Here is a 13,421-nt window from a genome sequence, read left to right on the forward strand (position 1 = left end):
CCAGCCCGTCGGGTGCGCGGGTGCTCGTCCTGCGAATCCTGGCGGAACAAAAGGAACCCCCATATCAAATACGAAGTCCAATACTCACTACTCTACCGCCACACCTACTACCCCGCCAACCCTCCTCATTTCCAATTCGCCCCGCCGAGTGTCGGTCACGATCCCCTCGCTTGGGCCTCATCGTGTTTGCCTTTGCCCTATCTCCAGTGGGTCCAGCCCTAGTCTATCCAATGACAACCACCCAGCTTCACGCCTTAGGCTTTCGCCTGATCAGCCCAGCACCCAGAACATTAACACCTTCTGCCGAGCCAGCAGCCGACGGTGACTCCTCCGTAGCCTTTGCCTTCTTTCGCACCAAGCCAGCTGGCAAAGTATTCACTGCCTCGGCCGTCTTCGGCGCCGACTCTTCACCTTCAGGCTTCCTCTTCTTCCTCAGCATTGATGCATTGAGCATGTTGACACCCCCGTTTCCGTTTGTCTCAACTGCCGGTGCTGCCTTCCTTCCCGTAATGGCCATGCCCCATCGCTGAGTGCAGCCTAAAACGCTTGCCTCGTCGATCCACTTCTTCGTACTGACAACGGCCATTTCGCGATTGGCGTAGTTTTGGTGAAGCAGCAAGTCAGTGGCACGTTTGTAGTCCTTTTCCTCCAGCACAATCTGGCCACGGCTGGAAGCTGGCCAGGCATAATATCTTGATTCCACCGGTGGTAACTTGTCGGGAGATTTTGAACTCCCTGACTTGATGCGTGGAACTCGCGGAACGATGGGCCCAGTTAACCTCGACCTCCTTCGCGGCCTATTCTTCATTTCACTGGCCTCGTTAAATTTATTCGGAGGTGAAAGCATCTCCGCTATTGACTCCGTCTGGGAGCCCGGGAATTCATCTTCGGCCATGTCGTCTAAATCTGGTGGTGTAAAAATGACCCATATGAAGCCAACTAGTCTTCCAGAGGAACACTCTTGCCTGAAAGACATCATTTCCCAGAATTGCTCCAAGCTCCGTACGCTTCTCCATTGCCCATTGCCCTTGCTCGGGCTTGTCAGTGACTGAGCACCTGTTTCTGGTAACTCATCATCCAACTCGTCCATGTACCGCGATTTTGGGTCGTCTGGAAAGTGAGGTATAAGACACCGTGGAGGTGCGCTAGGATGCTTGGATATTTGCTGCAGAGGATGGCCGTGTCTCCATCGTTTTGACTCTGCTAGGTCTGACCGCACCGTTGCGGGAAAGAAACGTATGGTATCGTTCTTCTCCAGACCGGGTATGACCAGATGACCTTGGGCAGTTGTACGGTCAGATTGTCTGTCCAATAGACTCCCTTGGCCGGTCTCTGACACCTCTGGTGCGTAATCTCTGAGAACCGGGTCCAACACTTTACACCACCATTTGATCAACGCCGTATCGTCCGCAATATGCTTGTCTCCATTCTCGACACTGCCGGGAAAAAGATACTGATCCTGCGCTCTTGCGAAAAGGGACACCACGAGCCGTACTCCAGGCCGCTGCCTGTGCTTGACAAGCCATGAAATGAAGGCCGAGGATATGGCGCGTAAGGGTGAGGTCTGCGTCCGGGGTAGGTTGAGCAGCGAGATGTAGCCGGTAGAATCTGCTTTGGAGACGAAGATGGTAGTCAAGTGGCTCGTGGTGTAAATCAGAACCTCAATTGCGAATGCCAGCACTTCTCCGGTACTCCGTTCGTCGCCCGGCTTTGGCTTGATCGACACATTCAAGAAGTGGGACTCGCAGTACGTCCGCTCCGGCCTTGCGCCAGGCGGCGCGGAGAAGATAGCAGCGCATTTGGTTGGCGGAGACGAAACATGGTAAAATGTGAATTGGGAATCCTTTGGGAGAGCCTGGGAGAGCAGTTCTGGCAGCGAGCCCTCCTTTGTTGTGGTGGAATCAGCCATTGCGGGTAGTTCCAGACCTGTCGAGGCGCGCGGAGGTTCACGCGCGGAGGTTCGCGAGTTCTTCGCCGAAACTTTTGAGCGCCTACACGACAACGCTCACGAGCCTATCACCGCCGCAGGTCCCTCAACACCAGGTCTTGCCGCCGCAATCCATCCTCATGGCGTCCAAGGTTCCAATTAGGCCATTCTTGGGTGCGGCCAAGTCTGTTGCCGGGCGCGGCGTGCGTCTGCAGCTCAGCGCCATCTCCGCCGCATCCACGTCCTCGACGCCATCCAATTCCTTCGCAACTGATGAGGCCCCGAGGAAATCAGACCCGCTGGACCCGGCCGAAATGCCGCGATGGAAGCAAACGCCTAGAGCAATGGCCGCGCCCATACGGTTACGGCCGATCAAGCCGGACAACGTGTGGAGGGTCAACGAGGACCCGCGCAAGCTCGACGAGACCTACGTGCGCATACTGGGAAAGGGTGGCGACAAGCTGCTGGAGGAAGAAGTCAAATGGTTGGCCGTGACGCACAAGAGTTTTGATCACGGTCGGAGAGGATTCAATGACAGGCTGGCTTTCTTGGGTATGAAGCCCAAGTTTTTGGAGTCACGCGACGTGCGGACAAGGCGCTGACAACAGGCCCAGGGAGGCGGATCATTGAGCTTCAGACGTCACTGGCGCTGCTTAACACACCCCGCAGCGGCGCGAAGCAGCACACGGCCGATGCGTACGGGCGTGAGCCCTACAAGCACCCAGCTCTCGATGGCCTGGATAATCTCGCAGGCGGCTCCAAGGAAGAAATCCTGTCGAGGGACAGGCTAGCTGGTCTGGCGAAGCAGCACGGTCTTTCCTATGTCATACGGTGGAGGCCCAAGAAGGTGAGCTTTCAATTCAGGCATTAAAATCCTCGGGGCTAACAAGTTTCGAACAGTCGGACAGCATGAAAGGCTCCGGTTTAAACACTGTTCTTGCGCATACTCTGTACGCTATCGTGGGCGCTATCGCCATGCAAAAAGGAGGCGACGTCGCAAACCAGGTTGTTAAGGAAAGGATATTGGCACCTCTGGACGTCATGATGTCATGAGGAGTTGAGGCGATTGGATACGAGTGCATAGCAAGCCTGGGTCACAGCCTGCCTGTAAGTACTGTAAGAAAGAAACTGAATTATTAAACCATTTCTTAAACTTCACATCTTACTCCACAAAATTTCCTTTAATTCAATCAAAGTACTGGACCACTGGCTCGAAACAAGTTACTTTAGAAAAAAGTAATTTTGAGACCGTTGGGGTTAGCAGCGAGCCTGTAAGACTATAGATTGTTTAGTTTTAACGTCCGTCACTGCGAACCGAGATCCACCGTATAGCGAGACAGTGCGATACAAGCAGTCCCTACAGAGTACTTCTTGCCTAGCTCCCAGCCCGGGTGAAAAGGTCTTAGAGCACACATAGACGCTACGTATCTTAACGGGGTCTCTTCTTCTACTCCATACAAATATCACCATCTCGCAAGACGGCGAATCTCGCTTCGCGGTGGCGGACGTTACTTGAGCCGACGTCAAGTCTTTCGTTACTCCATCCTATCTAGCAATTCAAGCACGGCCATTTTTCACAAACATGAAATGTTCCACGAACAGAAGAGCAAGAAATCTCATTGGCAAACGCTATTAGAAACCCGTTTGATATTTATATTGTCGAGACAGAAGCCCCCTTCTCTTCGTCCAACTCATGCCGTCTTTACATGACAGAACATGGGTTGTTTTGGTAAAAATCCCGCCAAACTTTCTTCTCGTTGACAAGCTCGGTGGGGTTGTAAGATTGGGAAGCCATTGTTGAGTTGATTGGGTGAAGCTGTGAGCTGGTAAGGTTTTGATGAGAGTGAGTGACTGATTGATGGATAAACTGGCGCACATTATGGTCTGTTAATATATTTCCACTAGAACAAAGTAACGTGGGCCCTCTAAGTCATTGCTACAATATAAGGCGCACAAGGATAATTTGGTCGAACCGTCCTTTGTTCTCAACAGCCATACCCGCCACCACGGGAGACCGTCTTCCAATCAATTGCCTGTGTTATTGTAACTCCTTTGAATGGTTACCGCATGGCTGTCCTTTATCCCAAGATCTTTGAGCTGGAACATCCTCCGTTATTATCAAAAGCACAAAAGCGCCCTCCTAAGCACAGACTGTTTCAAGGCACAGATCGAGAGACGGTTTCAAGGCCTAAGCGAATTGATCGTGGCGGATTTGCAACTACAGGAACATCTTCTGATGGGGCTAGAGACATGTGCTTCTTGGTGCTGGCGTCAGATCGGTTTCACAGGGCTACAGAAAACGTCTACCTGGTCGATATGTGGTGATTGGCTATAAACGCTAGAGACAAACGCAACTTCTAGGCCTTGTTTGGTGGTCGTGGCTTTCCGATGTAGTAGGAGTGTTTGAACAAGCTTTCTCTTTCAGCGGTACGACGCCTTCCCCTTGGGTCCAGAACGTCCAACGGCGGCCGTCTGAACCACACTCTAACGCGTCCAGACTCGTGCGAAAAGGAACCTTCCGCACGAGAAAGCATAGAAAAAGTGCCTGACTCGTACAAGGGAGGGCAAACGGTTTACCGCGCAACTGTAACCACCGTCCCGGAGCGCAAGCAAGGGTCCAAGGACCCCTACTTTATCAAACGGGCAGGTCAAAGGGATGCTCTCCTCATCAGAGATTGAAGCGAGGCGAGGAGGAGGCGCTGATTTCCTCTCAGATGAGCTTGAGGACAGCAAGCCCAACGATCTTGACTACTTCGAAGTACGGATGTCTTATGATACGAGCAAGGCCTCATCAACCTGAAGCGCGCCCTGCACGCATCCTAGCCGTCCCCTCAACGGCAAGACGCCATCTCCGCCCGATCTGCGGCGATGTTTCGACGTTTCAAGCGGAGCAGCTGGATTCGCGTGCCCGGAGAGCGTGTCCGACCTGTATTGTATGGTTGAGCTTCCCGCCGTGCCGTCGGCTGCAGGGTTTGGCTGGAGACGCCAAAGTCCCGGTGGGCGATCGCGCACTGCGAAGCTTCGAGAGGAACGGGAGTTGAACCGCGCGCGCAGACAAGCATTCCACTGGCGAGGGGACGCAGGGACGTCCGACGCGCGTCTCCAGAGCGCACCGCCACCGCGTGATAGACGCGCATACGGCAATACAATGCCCTTTGGTTTACTGGTTATAATGACTCGAAGGTTGATATCTAAGTACGTGTGTGCAATTCGACAATCGCATGTCGTGATGGGCCCCCCGCTCCTCCTTGCATGCAAGAGAGAGGCACAGAAGAAAGAAAAAAAAATAGTACCCAGTACATAGTACATAGTAAGTAGTCATTTGGGCGTGACGTGTATGTTATTCTCCTGACGATCGTGCCGTCATGACGGCGAAACGGGGGCACTCGTTGCCATATTGCAGGCGATAAGAGGCGATCAGCGCAGTGCTTCAGGTAGAGACGGTGGGATTACGCGTTTGGGCCGGGTGCAGAGGGCAACCCAGGGGGCAGAAAGAGGGTTTGCGGGCGAAAAGTGTCAAAGTGTCACTGTCAAAGTGTCACCAATCGAGGGGCCCGCCTCCAGTTAGCGCGGGAAGTAGGGGAGGGGGGCCCGGGGGCGGCCTTGAAGCACCTGCAGTCCGCGCGCCACACCCAAAACGACCGGCCGAGGGGGACCGGGGGGAGCATTGCCCGCCATCCAAAACCACTTGGCTTTCCGTCTTGAAGAAAACCGCCCCGGCTCCCTCTGTCGCTCCCCATATCGCTGGTCGCCGAACGCCTTCTCATCCCTACCGAACGACATGCGCTGTTGTCTGTAGCCTTGTCGTCTCTCCCGCCGCCTTCGTTCCACACGCTCTTTTCCTTTGCCAGCCCTCTTACCTGTCGCAACTCTTAGCCGCCGCCGCCAGCATGCTTGTCTCGGCCGTGGGCCCGCGCAAGCTGGCCCTCGTCCTCTTCGTCGGCATCTGCCTGCTCTTTCTCTCTTTCCGCAGCTCATCCTACTACACGACCATAGATGATCGCATTCCCGCTGTCCCAGAAGCTATCCAGGAATCCTATGTCAATGAGCAGGAGAAGTTGGCAGACTTCAGGCCCGCGCCGGCGCAGGACGCTGAATCCGAGGCAGAGGCTGAACCCAAGCCCGAGTACTCCCTCAAGCATGAATCTGTACGTCTTTTTTTCCTCTTTCTCTCTCTCTCTCTCTTTGCGATCGCACCGCTGACAGCCTACTCAGCTTCCCACCTCCACCATCTCTCCCCTCTCATCCACCTTCTCGCCCTCTTCAGACCCCACCGCTTCCGCCACTCCAAGCTCCGCCGAGGATGCGCACTCAGCCACGAGCAAGTGGCATATTTTTGACACGCTGAAGTCGGGCCAACAGTCGCCGATCACGTCAGCTAAGAAGCTTACTCCGCTGACCAACCTCCGACAATATCTCAACAAGATGCTTGTCTGGAGTCGCCCTGAGCCGGATCCGTCGCATTGGCCAGCGTACCAGGATTATGTTGGCCGTGATTATGATCCGAACAGATGGGAGGCGTTCCCTGCGTAAGTGCTGTGCGACAATGCTTGTTTTCTAGTTTTCATGCTGACGCGTTGGCAGCGAACACGGTTACTACACCCAGGGTGTGAAGACTCTCAAGGACCAAGAACCCAAGCCGTACCTGCCCTACCCCGATTACAACAGCGCCGAATACCAAAAGGAGTGGAATGGGGAATACGTGGCTTGCACCGGTCCGCGCGGAAAGTCCTTGAATGAGAGTGTGCAGGATCTGGTTCTTGCGTATCCGGAAATTTCCTCCAAATTTCCCAAGCCTTCGATCGGCTCTATTGAGGGTATTGGCCTTGATTCGAGCGTCTGCTTCGATCGCTACGGGCGCTATGGTGCCTATGGTTTTGGCGCAGATGAGTATGACCTGCCCGACTGGGAACCGAAGCAGGAGCAGCAGGTCATCTGGAGGTCCGTCAAGTGGGGACAGCTTCAGGACGAGTGTGTGGCAAAGAACCAGCAACGCTTCAAGCCTGAAGCTCGCACTACGAAGACCGAGTTGCAGCCCGGTCTCGACATCCCTGACTATGCTGAAGACATGTCCAAGACGGAACTCCGCAGCGAGGAAGGAGGTGTGGCGAAGAAATACCACCCTCGCACGGCCGTGCTGATCCGCACGTGGGAGGGTTACACCTACACCGAGAACGACCTTCAAGCTATCCGCGCTATGATTACCGAACTTTCCCTGCTCTCTGGCGGTGAATACCAGGTCTTCCTTTTCGTCAATGTCAAGGACCGCAGTGTGCCAATTTTCGAGGACCCTCAGGCGTACGATGACATGCTCAAGAAGGTTGTCCCGACTGAACTGCGCAGCATCAGTATCCTTTGGAACGAAGACATTTGCCAGAAGGCGTACCCTGAGGTCACTGATTGGCAGGTCTACTGGCACCAGTTCATGTCGGTGCAATGGTTCATGAAGACCCACCCAGAGTTCGAGTACGTTTGGAACTGGGAGACTGACGCCAGGTATACTGGAAACCACTATCATTTCCTTTCCAAGATTGGAGAATTTGCCAAGAAGCAGCCGCGTAAGTACCTCTGGGAGCGCAACAAGCGCTACTACATCCCTCAGATGCATGGCGACTGGCAGACCTACTTCAACGACACCAACGCTGCCGTCGAGGATGCTTGGAGCCAAGGCTACATTCAGAGCCCCGTTTGGGGCCCGCTTCCCTACTCCACTGCGCAAACTCCAATGGGACCCGCGCCTCCTAGGGAGATGACCGCCGACAACTTCGAATGGGGTGTCGAGGAAGAGGCTGATCTCATTACTCTGCTGCCTATGTTCGACCCTACTTACACTTTCTGGTCTTACCGCGACAAGATCTGGAATTACATCCCAGGCCTGCACCCTGACTTCAGCGTCGACCCCTACGACAACGCCTATACCGATGAGCGCTTCAAGATGATCCCTCGTCGCATCTTCATCAACACTGTTGCCCGTTTCAGCCGCAAGATGCTGCACACGATGCACGTCGAGAACAAGGTCGGTCGCAGCATGCAAGCGGAGATGTGGCCTGCAACCGTTGCCCTGCAGCACGGTCTCAAGGCTGTCTACGCTCCCCAGCCCGTCTGGTTTGACCGCATCTGGCCGCCGCACTACACCGATGCCATCTTCAACGCCAAGCTTGATGGCGACCAGAACCCCATTGGTTGGTCTGAAGGCCCCGACTCGCCCTACAACGGCGACCGTGAGCACAACTTCTACGGCTGGAGTTGGTACTTCAGCTCGCGCTTCCCCAAGGACATCTACAGGCGCTGGCTTGGCTGGAAGGTCAGGGTGCACGAGTGGGGTGAGCCTGAGCGTCTTGCCGGTGGTATCGAGGAGGAGCACGGCATGGGCGAACGCGTCGATGTTGGCGGCTCCGAGAACAGGGATACGGAAAAGCCAGTTGTCGGTGGGCGGATGTGTCTGCCTGGCATGCTGCTGCATCCGGTCAAGCGAATCCAGCAGGGTGAGATTTGAGAGTCGTCATCGCGACTCGCTAATAGCATCACATCTGGAAGCACGTGCTCGGGGATCAAGCTGGCCGTGCCGCGTCATGGATTTTGCGTCCAGCCAACGACTCTTCTCTTAGTCAATTGTCGACCGAGAAGTTTCGACGCCGTCATCGGGCAATTCAGGCCGATTGTTCCTGATCAAAGAGTACCACGATACCACTACCACCTGCAGACCCTGCAGCATCCGGCTTCCATGATCCAAAATGCTCATAATGCACATGCGACACGGCGTTCACGGAAATCTTCATTGCGACTGCTTTTAGCGGTTTTTGGTTTTTTTTGGCATATGCGATGCTCCTTCTAGTCTGGTTCAGGATTGGGTTTTTGAAAGACTACTCTCTTTGTAAAAAAAAAAAAAGCATGCGCACGGAGATCAGCTCCCAAGGAGAGAATTCGAGTTCTCTTCCAGCCTTACCTTCTTTTACTTTTTCTTTCTTATTACTTTTGTCTTCTTCGCCCACCGCCGGTCTTATTTCTGACGTGGCCGAGAAGGGATGGAAGGGCAATTGAGCCAATTGCTGAACCGGACGGAACGAGTGGCCAAGCGAGGAGTTTGTTTTCTTATCTTGTGAGAATCGGGAAGTCAAAGTCAGGCGTTTTTTTTTTTTTTTTTCTCTCTCTCTTATCTTTTTCGGACTAGATGTGCAGGGTAGGCGAGAATGTGAACGAAGCTGAATCGAGATATACCTTGACAAGAGCGAAGGCTTTGGTGGCTGTGCTGTGCTACAGTGAATGTTCCGTTTATGCGCCCTGACCTCCCGTAATCTTTATGCCCTCTTTTCACTATCGGCGAAATTTCGTTGCCCCTTGCGCTGGCTTATAGCCAAGTTTTTTCTTGTAGCTGAGCAAGACGAAAGACGGACAGGTGCGCACAGTGCTACCTAGCGCAAGGACAGGAAATTGCGCCTACCACGTGGTAGCCATCAGCTAACGACGGATAGCACCGAGCTTCTCCACGGCGCACACGCAAAGAACTCGGGGCAGCAACATGGACTGACGAAGCGTGGGGGGGAGTTAAGGCGCAAGTTCCTCGTGCCCAAAGACGGCGCGGACAATCTTAAAGACACTGAGGTATATGCGGATGTGACCGGAAGCGAACGAATCGTGGCTGACGTGGACGAGTGGTAGAGGAAGACGGGGGCGCCCATGCTTCTGTGGTGTTGGCCAGGGCGTGCCATTCCATATGTCCGGCCGTGTAGGTCGCGCAGGTGGCATTAAGATCACCGGAGAGAAAGATTGTAGAAACCGTCGTGCAGCGCCTCGCTAACTACTCGCTGGTGTCGCAGATAAGGATCCGTTGCTTTGGGTTGGGTTGCCTTGACTTGGACATTCCGATGTCTAGTTATCCCCTTCTGCGCCCGCGCCGCTAGGTACCTATCGTGATCTGCTCCTCGGCTACTGAGCGCAGTGTTGTGGCGATGTTGCGCGCATCTTGCTGTCCCTCGCTCTTGGGCGCTTGCTCTGGGTGTTAATGGTGTCTCTGGGCTTGGATGCCGCTTGTTCGTGGTCGTGTTACACAATACGAAGTGTGCATGAAGAGTCCTAAATAACCTCTTTCTTGTCGCTGTTGATCAGTTTGCCAAGAGCCCGGTCTTCGACGGGGGACCAAGTGTGCTAGCGTAGTCAGCAAGCCGTAGGGCCCGTCTTGCTAGACGGTGAATCTCGGTCGACGGTGATGGACGTTAGAGAGGAAGCCCGGACTGCTTTGTAGACATGAGAGATGGTGTTTGTCATCCACACGCAGAGTACCGCGTGTCCTACAAGTAGAAGGCATCAGCAAACAAGAGACCCATCGGAACAGTAAGCGCGGCCCGTCTGGCCCGGTCTACACGGGACTCCGGCGAGTTAACTACTTCTACGAGTAGGTGGCAGCTCGGGACTCGGTGATGCGCACTGTCGGCCGAGCCACACGTGACTCATCCTCCGACCGACCCCCAAAAGAAAGAAGCTGATTACACACACTATGTCTTTACGAAACTCCGCTCCGCCATGCCAGATTACCGTAGCATCTTCTCAGAGCAACACCTCCCTCGCCAGATCCAAGCATCGGTTGAGGCGAGTCAGTTCCCATACTCCTACCGGTAGCTAGCCGTAGCTCTGCCTGCCAACGATGTCAGCCATACCGCGAGTCGCGGATGGGGCACCAACTCAGTCGCAACATCCTGCTGTAAGGCCACCTATCATCAGTCGCCCATTTGCTTAGTATCCCTGAGCTATTCCGGTGATTAGTGTAGTTAGTTTGATGCTGTTTGTCCTGCTAACTTCATTCTAGTGCGACTTGTGTTATGCACGGAAGGTCTGACTGTCCCGTGTCTTCTCTGAAATGCCTACTCACCGACCGTTACTACAGATCAAATGTGATCGAGAAAACCCCTGTGGCAACTGTGTCGATGCCAAAACTCAGTGCCTAAGGACGCGACCAAAGCGGGTTGGGCGACCCCGGCAATCAGCTGGTGCAAAGTCAGTGTGGCGATATTACTTCTGGTCTTGCAAGTATTTGGGACGCATTGAAACTAAAACATTTCAGTGATGGCAGAACTGAGATGGCTAACCGCCTATCTCGCCTTGAGAACTCTGTGACTCGGTTGGCCTCCATATTCTCTACGGACCCTTCAAGAGAACGCCGAAGTGGGTCACCATGGGAACCTCCAACAGAGAATGAAGAAAGAAGTCACGGACGGACCCCTGGGTCTTCCAGCCCTCCCGACCCAACAGAGCATGCCGATCGAGACCAACCTAGTACAAAGCGTAGGCGTGTTGGATCAGTAGCGCAGCAATCGAATCAAGAAGAAGAGGATGACCAGCGGCAACCCAATCAATCCGAGCAGAATTCACCCAATGAAGCCTCAAAAACCGTACCAGAGCATGATTTTGCCGCTGTCACAAGAATAGAGGCGCAGAACTTTATCCAAGGAGAGCTGGAAGATGGAGTGCACATCAACACTGAAAGACGCGCAGTGCTGGAATCCGCGCTGCAGTTCATCAATCAAATGACAACCCCTCCAAAGATCAAACAAAATAAGCCGGGCACAGATACCTGTAAACAAGCGTTATCGGACGCATTAACGCCCCCGCCCCCAGAATTCCTGCACATGATGCTTACTGGTAAGCTTCAGCATGCGATTAAATGTTCGATTTCACTAAGTGCAGCGCAGAGGCCTATAAACCGACGAAGCGGCCAAGCCTTCTCACGGCGGATGCTCTGGATTACTCAACCTTCATATCACGCGTATCTATGGAGAAAATGAGCGTAGGATTGATCAAAAAAGATGCGGACGAGGTAACCCTTGTTCAATATGCACTGTGCGTTAATGCCTTTGCCTTTTCTTTTTTGCATTCCCTTGGTGAGCAAGGCGAAAGCCAAGCTCTACAAGAGCAGCTTCTCGAAACTAGAGAAGCGTATCTCCGAAGAGCGCGCATTGCCATGAACTATATTAACATTCTGACCACCCCGAATCTACTGCTTCTACAAGCTCTTTTAGCAGGTGTAGGTCTCCTCTATACAAGCTCGATGAGACTAGGCTTACCTCCAGCAGGCTATCCTTTGCCAGAAGCTTGGCGATACCTCCACAGGTTGGGTACTTATAGCGACGGCGTCCCATATCTGCGTCACGCTCGGTCTACCTGAAGGACACTCAACTGCTGATTTACCTATAGGCGAGAATCTTGAAGCCCCAGGATGTTTCATTTGGATCTATATCATGGATAAAGGACTTTCTCTCAGCCTCGGACGTCCTGTCTCCTTGCCTATCATGAGCAGCCCAGTGGATACGCTTATTCCACTTGATTTGGGCGTTCCTCGCTCAGCTATCTTGTGGACTTTGCTGCAACTCGCCAAAATTCAGGGCTCTTTTCTTACCGAAGTGCAATTTCAGCTAGACAAGGAGCGGAAGGCTACCAGCATCAACTCGTTGAAGCAACAGATGTTCCAACTCAAGAACAAAATGGCAGAGGTATGTCCAGTGAGTGACTGATTCGATCTGATCGACAACTGATGTTTTCAGATACGCACAACTTCTCCGCACTCTACCGTCCCTGATTACATCTATGAATGGATGGCAACGGACTTCATTTACCATTCGCAAATGACTGTAATCCTACGCTCCGGCAACGATGGTATTGTCAGCGACATCCTCAAAGGCGAGCAATGCCTGGAGCACGCCCGACGAGCCTTCCAATCCCTCAGCGATCTCAAAAAGTACCTCGCGGCAGGGGTATCCAACGCCAACAGCCGGCGCTGGCCATCCTTCATGTCCTGGTAAGCAACACCGACCCCCAACTCAACGCGCGCCCACCACGCTCGTCTCCTAACAAAAAGAACCGCAGGACGGTACTCTACTACCCCCTCCGCCCGTTCTTCGTCCTCTTCTGCAACGTCGTCGCCACCTCGCACGCCGCCGACTACGACCTCATGAAAGACTTCGTCAGCCACCTGGCCGACCTCCCCCGCGTCAACCAAGCCGGCCCCCGCCTCGCAAAACTCTGCACCACGCTCCTAGCCCTCTGCAAGCCGCTCGTCGAGCCCCACAGCAACAGCACCAGCACTCACCCGAACCAACCCCACGGCCCCAACACCTCCGCCACTACCACAAACCATCACAGCCAACCACAGCAGCAGCAGCAGCAGCAGCAGCAGCAGCAGCAGCAGCAAGCCCCACAAAGACCCCCAACCGCCTCCGCCGCGCCAAGCATCGGCCCCCCTGCCCCTCCCTCCCGTCCCACCGCGCCAGAAGATACTCGCCCGCCAGGCCTCGGCCTCCCATGGTTCCCGCCCTATCTGATCAGCAGCATCGCCGACGCAAGAGCGCGCGAAGAAAACAACCACCAGACCAGCTCCAACGAGGAAATGTTCTCGGCCCTGTTCGACGTGCAGCCCTCGATGGACTGGCTGCGCGCGGATCTGTTCGGCCAGAGCGAGGACTGGTCTGGCTTTGATGCTAGCTTTGACTTGCTGTAGGCTCTG

General features: G+C 54.1%; 5 protein-coding genes across 5 annotated transcripts; 3 read left to right on the plus strand and 2 right to left on the minus strand.

Moving 5' to 3' along the window:
* Positions 1-247: 247 nt before the first annotated feature.
* Positions 248-1,909, minus strand: K452DRAFT_327616 (uncharacterized protein; the record flags this gene model as incomplete). The annotated part of the gene is made up of 1 exon (XM_033544931.1): positions 248-1,909. One exon carries the CDS (start codon positions 1,907-1,909, stop codon positions 248-250), a length of 1,662 nt encoding a protein of 553 aa, XP_033395922.1.
* Positions 1,910-2,067: 158 nt separating this feature from the next.
* On the plus strand, positions 2,068-2,980 carry K452DRAFT_230719 (uncharacterized protein; the record flags this gene model as incomplete). The annotated part of the gene is made up of 3 exons (XM_033537113.1): positions 2,068-2,479; positions 2,542-2,774; positions 2,828-2,980. 3 exons carry the CDS (start codon positions 2,068-2,070, stop codon positions 2,978-2,980), a joined length of 798 nt encoding a protein of 265 aa, XP_033395923.1.
* A 1,491-nt stretch (positions 2,981-4,471) lies between these two features.
* On the minus strand, positions 4,472-5,341 carry K452DRAFT_288982 (uncharacterized protein). The gene has a single exon (XM_033540758.1). The coding sequence runs from the start codon at positions 5,234-5,236 to the stop codon at positions 4,697-4,699; it is 540 nt and encodes a 179-aa protein (XP_033395924.1). The 5' UTR covers positions 5,237-5,341; the 3' UTR covers positions 4,472-4,696.
* A 476-nt stretch (positions 5,342-5,817) lies between these two features.
* Positions 5,818-8,423, plus strand: K452DRAFT_299594 (uncharacterized protein; the record flags this gene model as incomplete). Its single annotated transcript, XM_033542246.1, has 3 exons — positions 5,818-6,075; positions 6,143-6,456; positions 6,512-8,423. 3 exons carry the CDS (start codon positions 5,818-5,820, stop codon positions 8,421-8,423), a joined length of 2,484 nt encoding a protein of 827 aa, XP_033395925.1.
* A 2,578-nt stretch (positions 8,424-11,001) lies between these two features.
* K452DRAFT_309987 (uncharacterized protein) lies at positions 11,002-13,415 on the plus strand (the record flags this gene model as incomplete). The annotated part of the gene is made up of 5 exons (XM_033543296.1): positions 11,002-11,563; positions 11,614-11,945; positions 11,995-12,411; positions 12,463-12,716; positions 12,785-13,415. The coding sequence occupies 5 exons, from the start codon at positions 11,002-11,004 to the stop codon at positions 13,413-13,415; spliced, it is 2,196 nt and encodes a 731-aa protein (XP_033395926.1).
* Between the last annotated feature and the right edge of the window lie 6 nt (positions 13,416-13,421).

This window comes from Aplosporella prunicola (genome assembly GCF_010093885.1).
Source record: "Aplosporella prunicola CBS 121167 unplaced genomic scaffold K452scaffold_17, whole genome shotgun sequence".
Classification (NCBI taxonomy): Eukaryota; Fungi; Ascomycota; class Dothideomycetes; order Botryosphaeriales; family Aplosporellaceae; genus Aplosporella; species Aplosporella prunicola.